Source organism: Oncorhynchus keta, unplaced genomic scaffold, assembly GCF_023373465.1.
Source record: "Oncorhynchus keta strain PuntledgeMale-10-30-2019 unplaced genomic scaffold, Oket_V2 Un_contig_29310_pilon_pilon, whole genome shotgun sequence".
NCBI lineage: Eukaryota > Metazoa > Chordata > Actinopteri > Salmoniformes > Salmonidae > Oncorhynchus > Oncorhynchus keta.
Window position 1 is genome coordinate 8,852 of NW_026286480.1, and position 17,376 is coordinate 26,227.

The 17,376-nt window shown below is 49.5% G+C and overlaps 1 protein-coding gene across 1 annotated transcript; it reads right to left on the minus strand.

Moving 5' to 3' along the window:
- Window positions 1–1,201: 1,201 nt before the first annotated feature.
- LOC118381960 (signal-induced proliferation-associated 1-like protein 2) lies at window positions 1,202–12,051 on the minus strand. Its single transcript, XM_052507316.1, has 3 exons — window positions 11,825–12,051; window positions 1,833–1,936; window positions 1,202–1,395 (listed from the first exon to the last, which is right to left on the minus strand). Exons 1-3 carry the CDS (start codon window positions 11,980–11,982, stop codon window positions 1,202–1,204), a joined length of 456 nt encoding a protein of 151 aa, XP_052363276.1. The 5' UTR covers window positions 11,983–12,051.
- Between the last annotated feature and the right edge of the window lie 5,325 nt (window positions 12,052–17,376).

Sequence of the window (17,376 nt, forward strand, 5' to 3'; positions counted from 1 at the left end):
AAACAGACACCTTCATCTCTACCAACCAGACACCTTCATCTCCACCAACCAGAAACCCTCCTCTCTACCAACCAGACACCCTCCTCTCTACCAACCAGACACCCTCCTCTCTACAACCAGACACCCTCCTCTCTACCAACCAGACACCTTCATCTCCACCAACCAGACACCCTCCTCTCTACAACCAGACACCTTCCTCTCTACAACCAGACACCCTCCTCTCCACCAACCAGACACCCTCTCTACCAACCAGACACCCTCCTCTCTTCCAACCAGACACCCTCCTCTCTACCAACCAGGCACCTTCATCTCTACCAACCAGACACCCTCCTCTCTACCAACCAGACACCCTCCTCTCTACCAACCAGACACCCTCCTCTCTACCAACCAGACACCCTCCTCTCTACCAACCAGACACCCTCCTCTCTACCAACCAGACACCCTCCTCTCTACCAACCAGACACCCTCCTCTCTACCAACCAGACACCTTCATCTCTACCAACCAGACACCTTCATCTCTACCAACCAGACACCTTCCTCTCTCCCAACCAGACACCTTCATCTCTACCAACCAGACACCCTCCTCTCTACCAACCAGACACCCTCCTCTCTACCAACCAGATACCCTCCCTCTCTACCAACCAGACACCCTCCTCTCCACCAACCAGACACCTTCATCTCTACCAACCAGACACCTTCCTCTCTACCAACCAGACACCTTCCTCTCTACCAACCAGACACCTTCATCTCTACCAACCAGACACCTTCATCTCCACCAACCAGACACCCTCATCTCTACCAACCAGACACCCTCCTCTCTACAACCAGACACCCTCCTCTCTACCAACCAGACACCTTCATCTCTACCAACCAGACACCTTCATCTCCACCAACCAGACACCCTCATCTCTACCAACCAGACACCCTCCTCTCTACAACCAGACACCTTCATCTCTACCAACCAGACACCCTCTCTACCAACCAGACACCCTCCTCTCTACCAACCAGACACCCTCCTCTCTACCAACCAGACACCCTCCTCTCTACCAACCAGACACCTTCATCTCTACCAACCAGACACCTTCATCTCTACCAACCAGACACCCTCCTCTCTACCAACCAGACACCCTCCTCTCTACCAACCAGACACCTTCATCTCTACCAACCAGACACCAACATATTTGCCAACCAGACACCTTCTTTACCAACTAGACACCTTGATCTCTACCAACCAGACCCCGAGAGATGTGACAACCCCAGCCTTCGACACCCCCATCGCCACAGCCCACACCCAGTCATTTACCCCCCGGTTCTGCTTGTTGGGCGACTCCTTGCCCCCATCCCTCTGTTTCCGAGAGTTGAGTATCTTGGTGGAGGGGATGTGCCACTTGGCCTCTGTAGAGAGGGGGAGGAAGAGAAGAGGGGTGAGATGAGGAGTGGCTAAAGAAAGGATTGCACGATCACTGAATGTGTCCTACAGGGTTACCACAGACACAGTACAGGTCATCTAATGTAGAGGTAGGAGACAGACAGTAGAGGTAATCTAGAGGTCATCTAATGTAGAGGTAGGAGACAGACAGTAGAGGTCATACAGAGGTCCCCTAATGTAGAGGTAGGAGACAGACAGTAGAGGTAATCTAGAGGTTATCTAATGAAGAGGAAGGAGACAGACTGTTGAGGTCATCTAGAGGTCATCAAATTTAGAGGAAGGAGACAGACAGTAGAGGTCATCTAGAGTTCATCTAATGTGGAGGTAGGAGACAGACTGTAGAGGTCATCTAGAGGTCATCTAATGTGGAGCTAGGAGTAAAATAGGGAGCAGAGTGACTCACCTGCCAACCGGGTACTCTCAAGGGTTTGCTCTCTGAGGGTGTCCCTGTACCCCTCTCTGTCTCCCCCCTGTAGCTCTCTGGAGCACTCATGGAGGACCGAGGACCTGGAATGAGATGGAGGAGAGGTGAGGATGAGTTGGTCACTTATTCTACAGAGTGAGCTAACTAACAAACTGTCAGGATGGAGAGGCAAGGAGGGCTATTGACTGAGCTAGCTTAGTGGGAAAGGTAAATAATGGACAATAGAGAGAGCTGGCTGCTAGCATACTGTCAGCAGTAAGGTAAGGATGGGCTAGCATACAGCTAGCTGCTAGCATACTTTTATCAATAAGGTACGGTTGGGTTAGCATACAGCTAGCTGCTAGCATACTGTCAGCAATAAGGTAAGGTTGGGATAGCATACAGCTAGCTGCTAGCATACTTTTATCAATAAGGTACGGTTGGGCTAGTATACAGCTAGCTGCTAGCATACTGTCAGCAATAAGGGAAGGAAGGGCTAGCATACAGCTAGCTGCTAGCATACTGTCAACAGTTTTTTTACTTAACCAGGTAGGTTAGCTGAGAACAGGTTTTCATTTACAACTGCGACCTGGCCAAGATAAAGCAAAGCAGTGTGACAAAAACAACAACACAGAGTTACACATGAGATAAACAAACATACAGTCAATAACACAATAGAAAAATCTATATACAGTGTGTGCAAATGGAGTGGTCCTTCTGTAGCTCAGTTGGTAGAGCATGGCGCTTGTAACGCCAGGGTAGTGGGTTCGATTCCCGGGACCACCCATACGTAGAATGTATGCACACATGACTATAAGTCGCTTTGGATAAAAGCGTCTGCTAAATGGCATATATATTATATTATTATATTAAGGAGGTAAGACTATAAATAGGCCATAGGGTCGAAATAATTACAATTTAGCATTAACACGAGTGATAGACGTGCAGATGATGATGTGCAAGTAGAGATACTGGAGTGCAAGATCGGAAAAAAATAACAATATGGGGATGAGGTAGTTGGGTGTGCTATTTACAGATGGGCTGTGAACAGCTGCAGTGATCGGTAAGCTGCTCAGATAGCTGATGCTTAAAGTTAGTTAGTGAGTTAGTGAAGTCTCCAACTTCAGTGACTTTTGCAATTCATTCCAGTCATCGGCAGCAGAGAACTGGAAGGAAAGGAGGTGTTGGCTTTGGGGATGACCAGTGAAAAATACCTGCTGGAACGTGGCTACGGGTGGGTGTTGCTATGGTGACCAGTGCAATATACCTGCTGGAACGTGTGCTACGGGTGGGTGTTGCTATGGTGACCAGTGAGATATACCTGCTGGAACGTGTGCTACGGGTGGGTGTTGCTATGGTGACCAGTGCAATACACCTGCTGGAACGTGTGCAACGGGTGGGTGTTGCTATGGTGACCAGTGCAATACACCTGCTGGAACGTGTGCTACGGGTGGGTGTTGCTATGGTGACCAGTGCAATACACCTGCTGGAACGTGTGCTACGGGTGGGTGTTGCTATGGTGACCAGTGCAATACACCTGCTGGAACGTGTGCTACGGGTGGGTGTTGCTATGGTGACCAGTGAGATATACCTGCTGGAACGTGTGCTAAGGGTGGGTGTTGCTATGGTGACCAGTGAAATATACCTGCTGGAACGTGTGCTAAGGGTGGGTGTTGCTATGGTGACCAGTGAAATATACCTGCTGGAACGTGTGCTAAGGGTGGGTGTTGCTATGGTGACCAGTGAAATATACCTGCTGGAACGTGTGCTACGGGTGGGTGTTGCTATGGTGACCAGTGAAATATACCTGCTGGAACGTGGCTACGGGTGGGTGTTGCTATGGTGATCAGTGAGATATACCTGCTGGAACGTGTGCTACGGGTGGGTGTTGCTATGGTGACCAGTGAGATACACCTGCTGGAACGTGTGCTACGGGTGGGTGTTGCTATGGTGACCAGTGCAATATACCTGCTGGAACGTGGCTACGGGTGGGTGTTGCTATGGTGATCAGTGAAATATACCTGCTGGAGCGTGTGCTACGGGTGGGTGTTGCTATGGTGACCAGTGCAATATACCTGCTGGAACGTGTGCTACGGGTGGGTGTTGCTATGGTGACCAGTGCAATACACCTGCTGGAACGTGTGCTACGGGTGGGTGTTGCTATGGTGACCAGTGCAATACACCTGCTGGAACGTGTGCTACGGGTGGGTGTTGCTATGGTGATCAGTGAGATATACCTGCTGGAACGTGTGCAACGGGTGGGTGTTGCTATGGTGACCAGTGAGCTGAGATAAGGCGGGGCATTACCTAGCAAATACTTATAGATGACCTGGAGCCACTGGGTTTGGCCATGGATATGTAGCGAGGGCCCAGGCAACAAGACCATACCAGGTCACAGTGGTGGGTAGTATATGGGGCTTTAGTGACAAAACTGAAGGCATTGTGATAGACTACATCAAATTTGCTGAGTATATGACATCGTCGAAGTCAAGGATCGGAAGGATCGTCAGTTTTACGAGGAATGTTTGGCAGCGTGAGTGTAGGATGCCTTCTTTGCTAAATAGGAAGCCGAATCTAGATTGGAGATGCTTAATGTGAGTCTGTAAGGAAAGTGTACAGTCTAACCAGACACCTAGGTATTTGAAGTTGTCCACATATTCTAAGTCAGAACGGTCCGGACAACAGGCCCTCCGATTTGACACACAGAACTCTATCAGAGAAGTAGTTGTCTATCCCTGTTCTCTCCTCTCTGCACAGACCATACAAACGCTCCACACCGCGTGGCCGCGACCACCCTAACCTGGTGGTCCCAGCGCGTACGACCCACGTGGAGTTCCAGGTCTCCGGTAGCCTCTGGAACTGCCAATCTGCGGCCAACAAGGCAGAGTTCATCTCAGCCTATGCCTCCCTCCAGTCCCTTGACTTCTTGGCACTGACGGAAACATGGATCACCACAGATAACACTGCTACTCCTACTGCTCTCTCCTCGTCCGCCCACGTGTTCTCGCACACCCCGAGAGCTTCTGGTCAGCGGGGTGGTGGCACCGGGATCCTCATCTCTCCCAAGTGGTCTTTCTCTCTTTCTCCCCTTACCCATCTGTCTATTGCCTCCTTTGAATTCCATGCTGTCACAGTTACCAGCCCTTTCAAGCTTAACATCCTTATCATTTATCGCCCTCCAGGTTCCCTTGGAGAGTTCATCAATGAGCTTGATGCCTTGATAAGCTCCTTTCCTGAGGACGGCTCACCTTTCACAGTTCTGGGCGACTTTAACCTCCCCACGTCTACCTTTGACTCATTCCTCTCTGCCTCCTTCTTTCCACTCCTCTCCTCTTTTGACCTCACCCTCTCACCTTCCCCCTACTCACAAGGCAGGCAATACGCTTGACCTCATCTTTACTAGATGCTGTTCTTCCACTAACCTCATTGCAACTCCCTCCAAGTCTCCGACCACTACCTTGTATCCTTTTCCCTCTCGCTCTCATCCAACACTTCCCACACTGCCCCTACTCGGATGGTATCGCGCCGTCCCAACCTTCGCTCTCTCTCCCCCGCTACTCTCTCCTCTTCCATCCTATCTTCTCTTCCCTCTGCTCAAACTTTCTCCAACCTATCTCCTGATTCTGCCTCCTCAACCCTCCTCTCCTCCCTTACTGCATCCTTTGACTCCCTATGTCCCCTATCCTCCAGGCCGGCTCGGTCCTCCCCTCCCGCTCCGTGGCTCGACGACTCATTGCGAGCTCACAGAACAGGGCTCCGGGCAGCGGAGCGGAAATGGAGGAAAACTCGCCTCCCTGCGGACCTGGCATCCTTTCACTCCCTCCTCTCTACATTTTCCTCCTCTGTCTCTGCTGCTAAAGCCACTTTCTACCATTCTAAGTTCCAAGCATCTGCCTCTAACCCTAGGAAGCTCTTTGCCACCTTCTCCTCCCTCCTGAATCCTCCCCCCCTCCCTCCTCCTCTCTGCAGATGACTTCGTCAACCATTTTGAAAAGAAGGTCGATGACATCCGATCCTCGTTTGCTAAGTCAAACGACACCGCTGGTTCTGCTCACACTGCCCTACCCTATGCTCTGACCTCTTTCTCCCTCTCTCTCCAGATGAAATCTCGCGTCTTGTGACGGCCGGCCGCCCAACAACCTGCCCGCTTGACCCTATCCCCTCCTCTCTTCTCCAGACCATTTCCGGAGACCTTCTCCCTTACCTCACCTCGCTCATCAACTCATCCCTGACCGCTGGCTACGCCCCCTCCCGTCTTCAAGAGAGCGAGAGTTGCACCCTTCTGAAAAAACCTACACTCGATCCCTCCGATGTCAACAACTACAGACCAGTATCCCTTCTCTCTTTTCTCTCCAAAACTCTTGAGCGTGCCGTCCTTGGCCAGCTCTACCGCTATCTCTCTCAGAATGACCTTCTTGATCCAAATCAGTCAGGTTTCAAGACTAGTCATTCAACTGAGACTGCTCTTCTCTGTATCACGGAGGCGCTCCGCACTGCTAAAGCTAACTCTCTCTCCTCTGCTCTCATCCTTCTAGACCTATCGGCTGCCTTCGATACTGTGAACCATCAGATCCTCCTCTCCACCCTCTCCGAGTTGGGCATCTCCGGCGCGGCCCACGCTTGGATTGCGTCCTACCTGACAGGTCGCTCCTACCAGGTGGCGTGGCGAGAATCTGTCTCCTCACCACGCGCTCTCACCACTGGTGTCCCCCAGGGCTCTGTTCTAGGCCCTCTCTTATTCTCGCTATACACCAAGTCACTTGGCTCTGTCATAACCTCACATGGTCTCTCCTATCATTGCTATGCAGACGACACACAATTAATCTTCTCCTTTCCCCTTCTGATGACCAGGTGGCGAATCGCATCTCTGCATGTCTGGCAGACATATCAGTGTGGATGACGGATCACCACCTCAAGCTGAACCTCAGCAAGACGGAGCTCCTCTTCCTCCCGGGGAAGGACTGCCCGCTCCATGATCTCGCCATCACGGTTGACAACTCCATTGTGTCCTCCTCCCAGAGCGCTAAGAACCTTGGCGTGATCCTGGACAACACCCTGACGTTCTCAACTAACATCAAGGCGGTGTCCCGTTCCTGTAGGTTCATGCTCTACAACATCCGCAGAGTACGACCCTGCCTCACACAGGAAGCGGCGCAGGTCCTAATCCAGGCACTTGTCATCTCCCATCTTGACTACTGCAACTCGCTGTTGGCTGGGCTCCCTGCCTGTGCCATTAAACCCTACAACTCATCCAGAACGCCGCAGCCCGTCTGGTGTTCAACCTTCCCAAGTTCTCTCACGTCACCCCGCTCCTCCGCTCTCTCCACTGGCTTCCAGTTGAAGCTCGCATCCGCTACAAGACCATGGTGCTCGCCACGGAGCTGTGAGGGGAACGGCACCTCAGTACCTCCAGGCCCTGATCAGGCCCTACACCCAAACAAGGGCACTGCGTTCATCCACCTCTGGCCTGCTCGCCTCCCTACCACTGAGGAAGTACAGTTCCCGCTCAGCCCAGTCAAAACTGTTCGCTGCTCTGGCCCCCAATGGTGGAACAAACTCCCTCACGACGCCAGGACAGCGGAGTCAATCACCACCTTCCGGAGACACCTGAAACCCCACCTCTTCAAGGAATACCTAGGATAGGGTAAGTAAGGGTAGGTAATCCTTCTCCCCCAACAAGATTTAGATGCAAGTGGCTGTTCCACTGGTTGTCATAAGGTGTATGCACCAATTTGTAAGTCGCTCTGGATAAGAGCGTCTGCTAAATGACTTAAATGTAAATGTAAATGTAGTTGGTGAACCAGGGGAGGCAGTCATTTGAGAAACCACAGCTGTTGAGTCTGCCGATAAGAATGCAGTGATTGACAGAGTCGAAGGTCTTGGCCAGGTCGATGAAGATGGCTGCACAGAACTGCCTTTTATCGATGGCGGTTATGATATGGTTTAGTACCTTGAGTGTGGCAGAGGTGCACCCATGACCAGATTGCATAGCAGAGAAGGTACGGTGGGATTCAAAATGTTCGGTGATCTGTTTATTAACTTGGCTTTCAAAGACTTTAGAAAGGCAGGGCACGATGGATATAGGTCTGTAACAGTTTGGGTCTAGAGTGTCTCCCCCTTTGAAGAGTGGGATGACCGCGGCAGCTTTCCAATCTTTAGGGATCTCAGACGATACGAAAGAGGGGTTGAACAGGCTAGTAGTAAGGGTTGCAACAATTGCAGGGGATAATTTTAGAAAGAGAGGGTCCAGATTGTCTAGCCCAGCTCTTTCAGAACATCAGCTATCTGGATTTGGGCTTTGGCGGGTGCCGGGCAGTTGACCGGGGTAGGGGTAGCCAGGTGGAAAGCATGGCCAGCCATAGAGAAATGCTTATTGAAATTCTCAATTATAGTGGATTTATCGGTGGTAACAGTGTTTCCTAGCCTCAGAGCAGTGGGCAGCTGGGAGGAGGTGCTCTTATTCTCCATGGACTTTCCAGTGTCCCAGAACTTTTTTGAGTTAGTACTACAGGATGCAAATTTCGGTTTGAAAAAGCTTGCTTTTCTAACTGCCTGTGTATATTTGTTCCTGACTTCCCTGAAAAGTTGCATATCACGGGGGCTATTCGATGTTAATGCCGAACGCCACAGGATGTTTTTGTGCTGGTCAAGGGCAGACAGGTCTGGAGAGAACCAAGGACTATATCTATTCCTAGTTCACATTTTTTTGAGAGGGGCATGCTTATTTAAGATGGTGAGGAAGGCACTTTTAAATAATAGCCAGGCATCATCTTCTGACAGCATGAGGTCAATGTCATTCCAGGATACCCCGGCCAGGTCGATTAGAAAGGCCTGCTCACAGAAGTGTTTTAGAGAGCGTTTGACAGTGATGAGGGGAGGTCGTTTGACCACTGACCCATTACCGATGCAGGCAATGAGGCAGTGATCGCTGAGATCCTGAAAACAGCAGAGGTGTATTTGGAGGGCGAGTTAGTTAGGATGACATCTATGAGGATGCCCGTGTTTATTGATTTAGGGTTGTACCTGGTAGGTTCATTGATCATTTGTGTGAGATTGAGGGCATCAAGTGTGACAGAACTCAGCAGCCTGTCTCTGCAGTAAGGTTAGCATCCTGTCATCACATAACAGAAGTGGTAAAAATACATTACGCAGATCAGGATCATACGAGGTCAAATCATTTGATCTCATTATGGAATCAGATTGAACATGGAGCAGCCTTTCTCCTAACAACACTGACTAGTCGTTCTCTCTCTCTCTCTCTCTCTCTCTCTCTCTCTCTTCTCTCTCCTCTCTCTCTCTCTCCTCTCTCTCCTCTCTCTCCTCTCTCCCTCTCTCACTTTATCTCTCTCTCTCTCTCTCTCTCTCTCTCTCTCTCTCTCTCTCTCTCTCTCTCTCTCTCTCTCCTCTCTCCCTCTCTCACTTTATCTCTCTCTCTCTCTCTCTCTCTCTCTCTCTCTCTCTGTGTTTCCCTCCTGCCAGGATGACATACTAGACATTCTCTGTAAGAGCTCACTGGTCCCATGTAGTATGTAGAAGTCTGGAACAGTATGTACTGTAGTAGTCTGGTAGAGTTAGGGTAATAACCGTGTAGGGTAATGTAGTAAGTAGTCTGTTAGAGTTAGGGTAATGAAAGTGTAGGGTAGTAGTCTGGTATAGTTAGGGTAATGACCATGTAGGGTAATGGCATTATGTACTGTAGTAGTCTGGTAGAGTTAGGGTAATGACAGTGTAGGGTAATTTTAATTTTAATTTTACCTTTATTTAACCAGGCAAGTCAGTTAAGAACATATTCTTATTTTCAATGACGGCCTGGGAACAGTGGGAGACTGTTCAGGGGCAGAACGACAGATTTGTACCTTGTCAGCTCGGGGTTTGAACTCGCAACCTTCCGGTTACTAGTCCAACGCTCTAACCACTAGGCTACGCTGCCGCCCCAGCGGCAGAATGTACTGTAGTAGTCTGGTATAGTTAAGGGAATGACAGTGTAGGGTAATGACAGTATGTACTGTAGTTTTCTGATATAATTAAGGTAATATAGACAGATTATAGACAGATTAGGATGCCTCTCCCTGTCCCTAACCCACTGGAGACAGATTAGGATGCCTCTCCCTGTCCCTAACCCACTGGAGACAGATTAGGATGCATCTCCCTGTCCCTAACCCACTGGAGACAGATTAGGATGGATCTCCCTGTCCCTAACCCACTGGAGACAGATTAGGATGGATCTCCCTGTCCCTAACCCACTGGAGACAGATTAGGATGAATCTCCCTGTCCCTAACCCACTGGAGACAGATTAGGATGCCTCTCCCTGTCCCTAACCCACTGGAGACAGATTAGGATGCCTCTCCCTGTCCCTAACCCACTGGAGACAGATTAGGATGCCTCTCCCTGTCCCTAACCCACTGGAGACAGATTAGGATGCCTCTCCCTGTCCCTAACCCACTGGAGACAGATTAGGATGCCTCTCCCTGTCCCTAACCCACCGGAGACAGATTAGGATGCCTCTCCCTGTCCCTAACCCACTGGAGACAGATTAGGATGCCTCTCCCTGTCCCTAACCCACTGGAGACAGATTAGGATGCCTCTCCCTGTCCCTAACCCACTGGAGACAGATTAGGATGCCTCTCCCTGTCCCTAACCCACTGGAGACAGATTAGGATGCCTCTCCCTGTCCCTAACCCACTGGAGACAGATTAGGATGCCTCTCCCTGTCCCTAACCCACCGGAGACAGATTAGGATGCCTCTCCCTGTCCCTAACCCACTGGAGACAGATTAGGATGGATCTCCCTGTCCCTAACCCACTGGAGACAGATTAGGATGCCTCTCCCTGTCCCTAACCCACTGGAGACAGATTAGGATGCCTCTCCCTGTCCCTAACCCACCGGAGACAGATTAGGATGCCTCTCCCTGTCCCTAACCCACCGGAGACAGATTAGGATGAATCTCCCTGTCCCTAACCCACTGGAGACAGATTAGGATGCCTATCCCTGTCCCTAACCCACCGGAGACAGATTAGGATGCCTCTCCCTGTCCCTAACCCACCGGAGACAGATTAGGATGCCTCTCCCTGTCCCTAACTCACTGGAGACAGATTAGGATGCCTCTCCCTGTCCCTAACCCACTGGAGACAGATTAGGATGCAACTCCCTGTCCCTAACCCACTGGAGACAGATTAGGATGCAACTCCCTGTCCCTAACCCACTGGAGACAGATTAGGATGCCTCTCCCTGTCCCTAACCCACCGGAGACAGATTAGGATGAATCTCCCTGTCCCTAACCCACTGGAGACAGATTAGGATGCATCTCCCTGTCCCTAACCCACTGGAGACAGATTAGGATGGATCTCCCTGTCCCTAACCCACTGGAGACAGATTAGGATGGATCTCCCTGTCCCTAACCCACTGGAGACAGATTAGGATGGATCTCCCTGTCCCTAACCCACTGGAGACAGATTAGGATGAATCTCCCTGTCCCTAACCCACTGGAGACAGATTAGGATGCCTATCCCTGTCCCTAACCCACTGGAGACAGATTAGGATGCCTCTCCCTGTCCCTAACCCACTGGAGACAGATTAGGATGCAACTCCCTGTCCCTAACCCACTGGAGACAGATTAGGATGCCTCTCCCTGTCCCTAACCCACCGGAGACAGATTAGGATGCCTCTCCCTGTCCCTAACCCACCGGAGACAGATTAGGATGAATCTCCCTGTCCCTAACCCACTGGAGACAGATTAGGATGGATCTCCTGTCCCTAACCCACCGGAGACAGATTAGGATGAATCTCCTGTCCCTAACCCACTGGAGACAGATTAGGATGCTCCCTGTCTAGCTGGGCCTTCCTTACCTCTCCTCTTCTCTCCTCTCCTCTCCTCTCCTCTCCTCTCTCTCTCTCCTCTCCTCTCCTCTCCTCTCCTCTCCTCTCCTCTCCTCTCCTCTCCTCTCCTCTCCCTCTCCCTACCACCCCCGCCCCTCCCCCGGCCAGGTCTTACCCGTCGTATCCAGGAGGTTGAGACCAGGTTCCACTTCCACAGGGTCCTGGGTCACTAGACGACGACTGGTTGCTAGGGGAACTGCGGTAGTGCTGGTCTCCCTTATTACACACGGTCACCTGCGGGTTCTCACAGTCAGCCCTATAGACAGACAACATATAAAATCGATATATTATATACTGTTATACTGTATATTATGACATGTATAGTAGTGCTGGTCTACCTTATTACACACGGTCACCTGAGGGGTCTCAGTCAGCCCTATAGACAGATAACCTGAGGGTTCTCAGTCAGCCCTATAGACAGATAACCTGAGGGTTCTCAGTCAGCCCTATAGACAGATAACCTGAGGGTTCTCAGTCAGCCCTACAGACAGATAACCTGAGGGTTCTCAGTCAGCCCTATAGACAGATAACCTGAGGGTTCTCAGTCAGCCCTATACACAAATAACCTGAGGGTTCTCAGTCAGCCCTACAGACAGATAACCTGAGGGTTCTCAGTCAGCCCTATAGACAGATAACCTGAGGGTTCTCAGTCAGCCCTACAGACAGATAACCTGAGGGTTCTCAGTCAGCCCTATAGACAGATAACCTGAGGGTTCTCAGTCAGCCCTATACACAGATAACCTGAGGGTTCTCAGTCAGCCCTATAGACAGATAACCTGAGGGTTCTCAGTCAGCCCTATAGACAGATAACCTGAGGGTTCTCAGTCAGCCCTAAAGACAGATAACCTGATGTAAATATATCACTAGCCACTTTAAACAATGCTACCTTATATAATGTTACTTACCCTACATTATTCATCTCATATGCATACGTATATACTGTACTCTACATCATCGACTGCATCCTTATGTAATACATGTATCACTAGCCACTTTAACTATGCCACTTTGTTTACTTTGTCTACATACTCATCTCATATGTATATACTGTACTCGATACCATCTACTGTATGCTGCTCTGTACCATCACTCATTCATATATCCTTATGTACATATTCTTTATCCCCTTACACTGTGTATAAGACAGTAGTTTTGGAATTGTTAGTTAGATTACTTGTTGGTTATCACTGCATTGTCGGAACTAGAAGCACAAGCATTTCGCTACACTCGCATTAACATCTGCTAACCATGTGTATGTGACAAATAACATTTGATTTGATTTTCTCAGTCAGCCCTATAGACAGATAACCTGAGGGTTCCCTCAGTCAGCCCTAAAGACAGATAACACAAGGGTTCTCAGTCAGCCCTAAAGACAGATAACCTGAGGGTTCTCAGTCAGCCCTAAAGACAGATAACCTGAGGGTTCTCAGTCAGCCCTAAAGACAGATAACCTGAGGGTTCTCAGTCAGCCCTATAGACAGATAACCTGAGGGTTCTCAGTCAGCCCTATAGACAGATAACCTGAGGGTTCTCAGTCAGCCCTATAGACAGATAACCTGAGGGTTCTCAGTCAGCCCTATAGACAGATAACCTGAGGGTTCTCAGTCAGCCCTATAGACAGATAACCTGAGGGTTCTCAGTCAGCCCTAAAGACAGATAACCTGAGGGTTCTCAGTCAGCCCTAAAGACAGATAACCTGAGGGTTCTCAGTCAGCCCTATAGACAGATAACCTGAGGGTCTCAGTCAGCCCTATAGACAGATAACCTGAGGGTCTCAGTCAGCCCTACAGACAGATAACCTGAGGGTTCTCAGTCAGCCCTATAGACAGATAACCTGAGGGTTCTCAGTCAGCCCTATAGACAGATAACCTGAGGGTTCCCTCAGTCAGCCCTAAAGACAGATAACCTGAGGGTTCTCAGTCAGCCCTATAGACAGATAACCTGAGGGTTCTCAGTCAGCCCTATAGACAGATAACCTGAGGGTTCTCAGTCAGCCCTATAGACAGATAACCTGAGGGTTCTCAGTCAGCCCTAAAGACAGATAACCTGAGGGTTCTCAGTCAGCCCTATAGACAGATAACCTGAGGGTTCTCAGTCAGCCCTATAGACAGATAACCTGAGGGTTCTCAGTCAGCCCTATAGACAGATAACCTGAGGGTTCTCAGTCAGCCCTAAAGACAGATAACCTGAGGGTTCTCCAGTCAGCCCTATAGACAGATAACCTGAGGGTCTCAGTCAGCCCTATAGACAGATAACCTGAGGGTTCTCAGTCAGCCGTAAACACAGATAACCTGAGGGTTCTCAGTCAGCCCTATAGACAGATAACCTGAGGGTTCTCAGTCAGCCCTATAGACAGATAACCTGAGGGTTCTCAGTCAGCCCTATAGACAGATAACCTGAGGGTTCTCAGTCAGCCCTAAAGACAGATAACCTGAGGGTTCTCAGTCAGCCCTATAGACAGATAACCTGAGGGTTCTCAGTCAGCCCTATAGACAGATAACCTGAGGGTTCTCAGTCAGCCCTATAGACAGATAACCTGAGGGTTCTCAGTCAGCCCTATAGACAGATAACCTGAGGGTCTCAGTCAGCCCTATAGACAGATAACCTGAGGGTTCTCAGTCAGCCCTAAAGACAGATAACCTGAGGGTTCTCAGTCAGCCCTATAGACAGATAACCTGAGGGTTCTCAGTCAGCCCTAAAGACAGATAACCTGAGGGTTCTCAGTCAGCCGTAAACACAGATAACCTGAGGGTTCTCAGTCAGCCCTAAAGACAGATAACCTGAGGGTTCTCAGTCAGCCCTATAGACAGATAACCTGAGGGTTCTCAGTCAGCCCTATAGACAGATAACCTGAGGGTTCTCAGTCAGCCCTATAGACAGATAACCTGAGGGTCTCAGTCAGCCCTATAGACAGATAACCTGAGGGTTCTCAGTCAGCCCTATAGACAGATAACCTGAGGGTTCTCAGTCAGCCCTATAGACAGATAACCTGAGGGTTCTCAGTCAGCCCTATAGACAGATAACCTGAGGGTTCTCAGTCAGCCGTAAACACAGATAACCTGAGGGTTCTCAGTCAGCCCTATAGACAGATAACCTGAGGGTTCTCAGTCAGCCCTATAGACAGATAACCTGAGGGTTCTCAGTCAGCCCTATAGACAGATAACCTGAGGGTTCTCAGTCAGCCCTAAAGACAGATAACCTGAGGGTTCTCAGTCAGCCCTAAAGACAGATAACCTGAGGGTTCTCAGTCAGCCCTATAGACAGATAACCTGAGGGTCTCAGTCAGCCCTATAGACAGATAACCTGAGGGTTCTCAGTCAGCCCTATAGACAGATAACCTGAGGGTTCTCAGTCAGCCCTATAGACAGATAACCTGAGGGTTCTCAGTCAGCCCTATAGACAGATAACCTGAGGGTTCTCAGTCAGCCGTAAACACAGATAACCTGAGGGTTCTCAGTCAGCCCTATAGACAGATAACCTGAGGGTTCTCAGTCAGCCCTATAGACAGATGACCTGAGGGTTCTCAGTCAGCCCTATAGACAGATAACCTGAGGTTCTCAGTCAGCCCTATAGACAGATAACCTGAGGGTTCTCAGTCAGCCCTACAGACAGATAACCTGAGGGTTCTCAGTCAGCCCTATAGACAGATAACCTGAGGGTTCTCAGTCAGCCCTAAAGACAGATAACCTGAGGGTTCTCAGTCAGCCCTATAGACAGATAACCTGAGGGTTCTCAGTCAGCCCTAAAGACAGAAAACCTGAGGGTTCTCAGTCAGCCCTATAGACAGATAACCTGAGGGTTCTCAGTCAGCCCTATAGACAGATAACCTGAGGGTTCTCAGTCAGCCCTACAGACAGATAACCTGAGGGTTCTCAGTCAGCCCTACAGACAGATAACCTGAGGGTTCTCAGTCAGCCCTACAGACAGATAACCTGAGGGTTCTCAGTCAGCCCTACAGACAGATAACCTGAGGGTTCTCAGTCAGCCCTATAGACAGATAACCTGAGGGTTCTCAGTCAGCCCTATAGACAGATAACCTGAGGGGTCTCAGTCAGCCCTATAGACAGATAACCTGAGGGTTCTCAGTCAGCCCTATAGACAGATAACCTGAGGGTTCTCAGTCAGCCCTAAAGACAGATAACCTGAGGGTTCTCAGTCAGCCCTATAGACAGATAACCTGAGGGTTCTCAGTCAGCCCTAAAGACAGAAGATAACCTGAGGGTTCTCAGTCAGCCCTAAAGACAGAACCTGAGGGTTCCATCAGTCAGCCCTATAGACAGATAACCTGAGGGTTCTCAGTCAGCCCTATAGACAGATAACCTGAGGGTTCTCAGTCAGCCCTATAGACAGATAACCTGAGGGTTCTCAGTCAGCCCTAAAGACAGATAACCTGAGGGTCTCAGTCAGCCCTATAGACAGAACCTGAGGGTTCCATCAGTCAGCCCTATAGACAGATAACCTGAGGGTTCTCAGTCAGCCCTATAGACAGATAACCTGAGGGTTCTCAGTCAGCCCTATAGACAGATAACCTGAGGGTTCTCAGTCAGCCCTATAGACAGATAACCTGAGGGTCTCAGTCAGCCCTATAGACAGATAACCTGAGGGTTCTCAGTCAGCCCTATAGACAGATAACCTGAGGGTTCTCAGTCAGCCCTATAGACAGATAACCTGAGGGTTCTCAGTCAGCCCTAAAGACAGATAACCTGATGTAAATATATCACTAGCCACTTTAAACAATGCTACCTTATATAATGTTACTTACCCTACATTATTCATCTCATATGCATACGTATATACTGTACTCTACATCATCGACTGCATCCTTATGTAATACATGTATCACTAGCCACTTTAACTATGCCACTTTGTTTACTTTGTCTACATACTCATCTCATATGTATATACTGTACTCGATACCATCTACTGTATGCTGCTCTGTACCATCACTCATTCATATATCCTTAAGTACATATTCCTTATCCCCTTACACTGTGTATAAGACAGTAGTTTTGGAATTGTTAGTTAGATTACTTGTTGGTTATCACTGCATTGTCGGAACTAGAAGCACAAGCATTTCGCTACACTCGCATTAACATCTGCTAACCATGTGTATGTGACAAATAACATTTGATTTGATTTTCTCAGTCAGCCCTATAGACAGAACCTGAGGGTTCTCAGTCAGCCCTATAGACAGATAACCTGAGGGTTCTCAGTCAGCCCTATAGACAGATAACCTGAGGGTTCTCAGTCAGCCCTAAAGACAGATAACCTGAGGGTTCTCAGTCAGCCCTACAGACAGATAACCTGAGGGTTCTCAGTCAGCCCTATAGACAGATAACCTGAGGGTTCTCAGTCAGCCCTACAGACAGATAACCTGAGGGTTCTCAGTCAGCCCTATAGACAGATAACCTGAGGGTTCTCAGTCAGCCCTAAAGACAGATAACCTGAGGGTTCTCAGTCAGCCCTAAAGACAGATAACCTGAGGGTTCTCAGTCAGCCCTAAAGACAGATAACCTGAGGGTTCTCAGTCAGCCCTAAAGACAGATAACCTGAGGGTTCTCAGTCAGCCCTATAGACAGATAACCTGAGGGTCTCAGTCAGCCCTATAGACAGATAACCTGAGGGTCTCAGTCAGCCCTACAGACAGATAACCTGAGGGTTCTCAGT